This window comes from Limulus polyphemus, unplaced genomic scaffold (genome assembly GCF_000517525.1).
Source record: "Limulus polyphemus unplaced genomic scaffold, Limulus_polyphemus-2.1.2 Scaffold6331, whole genome shotgun sequence".
In the NCBI taxonomy this organism is placed as follows: domain Eukaryota; kingdom Metazoa; phylum Arthropoda; class Merostomata; order Xiphosura; family Limulidae; genus Limulus; species Limulus polyphemus.
The window spans coordinates 35,578-38,317 of record NW_013671941.1 but is presented as its reverse complement, the minus strand read 5'-3'; the positions used below and the strand labels follow the sequence as shown (position 1 = coordinate 38,317).

Here is a 2,740-nt window from a genome sequence, read left to right as displayed (position 1 = left end):
AAATTACATAGAAAAATTAAAAAGTATTGAAGTTATTTCAACTTTACTTTCACTATTTAACAAGTTAATGCAGTTTGATGATAATTATTTTCTTACTAATAATAATGTTATAATGTCCTATGTCATTTAAATCTTGTCAAAGTAATAAAAAACCTTTGTTCAAAGAGATCCGCCTCTCGGTGGCTCAGCGTAAGCTTATAACGCTAAAATTAGAGGTTCCTTCTCTGCAGATAACCCACTGTGCATCTTTGTGCGTAAAGAAACAAAGAAATATAAGAGATCCAATAATATATAAAGAGGAAGTTTTAAAATTACATTATGGACATTTACCTTAGTATGCATTCTATCTTACCTAATATAATCCTCCCAGTGAGACCGCATGTCTACGGACTTACAACGCGAGAAACCGGATTTCGATATCCATGGTTTGGCAGAGCACAGATAGCCCATGTGTAGCTTTGTGCTTAACTTAAAAATAACATAATATAGTTTTTTCTCATCACCAAAATTATGAATTCTGGCTTAGTCTTCTTTTCGATTTGTCCTTATCCAGATTACAGCGCTAGAATCCGGGTTTCGATACCCATAGTAGGCAGAGCACAGATAGCCCATTGTGTAGCTTTGTGCTTAACTTCAACCAAACAACCTTATCCAGAGTTATTCATGAGGGGTTTTCCCAAATCGACTTTAACTCATTGTACTTATTGTATTGAATAACAAAGTCAACGTGTGTTTCATGTTTTTTTTCTTATCGAAATTCATGATTTTGGTAATGATAAAAAAATTACATTGCCTGATGAATAATTCAGAAGAAAAATTAGGAGCCTGTAAGTTCCCTGGGCTGAGTAAAAACAACTCAAACTCCATACATATATATCTTGCTTAATTTATTTAGATGTCACTAATATAATAAAGAAAGTAAATAAACTTAATTAATAAATAAAAACAATAAAAATTGTGCTAAACAGTACTGCTAGTTGGTTATTCTAATTATTTTTTTCTCTCTCTCTCTCTCTTAGGCTATGTTTGTAATGTTAATATTGGGCTGGCTCTTTGTTCCCGTCTACACTGCTGCTGGGGTAAGTTTTTTTTACCGTAAAACCTGTTAAGCCTAATTATAAGTCAGTTAAATCTAGGAATCTTTAAAACCTGCTAAGCCTAATTATAAACTAGTTAACTCTGAGAACCCATATAAACCTGTTAAGCATAATTATAAATAAGTTAACCCGAAAGCACATAAAACCCTGCTAAGCCTAATTATAAATCAGTTAAATCTAGGAGCCCATAAAACCTGCTAATATTAATTATAAGTCAGTTAACTCTAGGAATCTTTAAAACCTGCTAAGCCTAATTATAAATTATTTAACTCTGAGAACCCATATAAACCTGTTAAGCATAATTATAGATAAGTTAACCCTGAAAGCCCATAAAACCCTGCTAAGCCTAATTATAAATCAGTTAAATCTAAGAACCCATAAAACCTGCTAATATTAATTATACGTCAGTTAACTGTAGGAACCAATTCTGTTTTGAACGAATTAAGTAAACAAATTTATATTGCGTATAAACTTTACTTATAGTTATAATTATACTAAGAATTGTTATTAATTGGGTGTTACCATCGATAATCTTGAATATACCACTATTGTTTTTCAAACCTGATATTTTCATTAACTACTGAATGTTTGCTTCTACTTTAAGGTGTACACTATGCCAGAATATCTCAGGAAAAGATTCGGAGGACAACGTATAAGAATTTATTTGTCAACATTAGCACTGTTACTCTATGTCTTCACTAAGATATCAGTAAGCTCATTTATGTTCTTATTCCTTAACAGAATATAAGTAAATTTATTATTACGCTGTTCATAACCAGGTAAGGGTAGGTTTGATTTGGTTTGTTATGAATTTCGCGCAAAGCAACGCGAGGGCTATCTGCGCTAGCCGTCCCTAATTTAGCAGTGTAAGACTAGAGGGAAGGCAGCTAGTCATCACCACCCACCGCCAACTCTTGGGCTACTCTTTTTCCAACGTCTTTGACCGTCACATTATAATGCCCACACGGCTGAAAGGGTGAGCATGTTTGGTGTGACGGGGATTCGAACCCGCAGATTGCGAGTCGAGCGCCCTAACCACCTGGCCATGCCAGGCCTATACAAAGTGTTAAATAAGTTATATTAACACTATTTTGAATATGCAACTCAGAAGTCACGTAACAATCACAGCCATATAAAATCGCGATGGAACAGAATGTATCATAGCTACATGTTGATATTTTTGGGCATTCGTAGGTAATGTGATGCCACCGAAAATTGATCACTTTTGGTATTTAACAGTTGTTTCTGATTCAAAATATTTATATCCTCAGATTATAAAGATGTGTTGAGATTGAAGATTTAAAATTGTTAAGATGAGGATATCCTTCCATGTCAGAATACAAATAAATATGGTTTAATTTGGGGTACCAGGACAATCTAGAAAAATACTGTATCTCAGCCGTGGAAGGGCCTGGGGGTTAAGATGCTCCACTCACAATCTGAGGGTCACGGGTTCGAATCCCTGTCACCGAACATGCTGGCAGTCAATCCTACTATTTTAAGTAAAATAGTAGCCCAAGAGTTTGCGGTGGGTAGTGTTGACTAGCTGCCTTCCCTCTAGTTTATCACTACTAAATTAGGGACGGCTATCGCAGAAAGTCCTCGTGTAGCTTTGTTCGAAATTCAAAACAAACAGGCCCGGC

General features: G+C 35.0%; 1 protein-coding gene across 5 annotated transcripts in view; it reads left to right on the top strand.

Moving 5' to 3' along the window:
* The window catches only part of LOC106473616 (sodium/glucose cotransporter 4-like), a 58,396-nt gene that overhangs the window by 21,371 nt on the left and 34,285 nt on the right, over positions 1-2,740 (top strand). For all 5 annotated transcript variants that reach the window (XR_002613736.1, XM_013934300.2, XM_022402025.1 and 2 more), the window contains exons 4-5: positions 1,020-1,079; positions 1,702-1,806. Coding sequence is in view for 4 of the 5 variants with exons in the window: in XM_013934300.2 (XP_013789754.2) it covers positions 1,020-1,079; positions 1,702-1,806 (165 nt within the window). In the remaining variant the exon portion in view is untranslated. The remainder of the gene's footprint in view (positions 1-1,019; positions 1,080-1,701; positions 1,807-2,740) is intronic.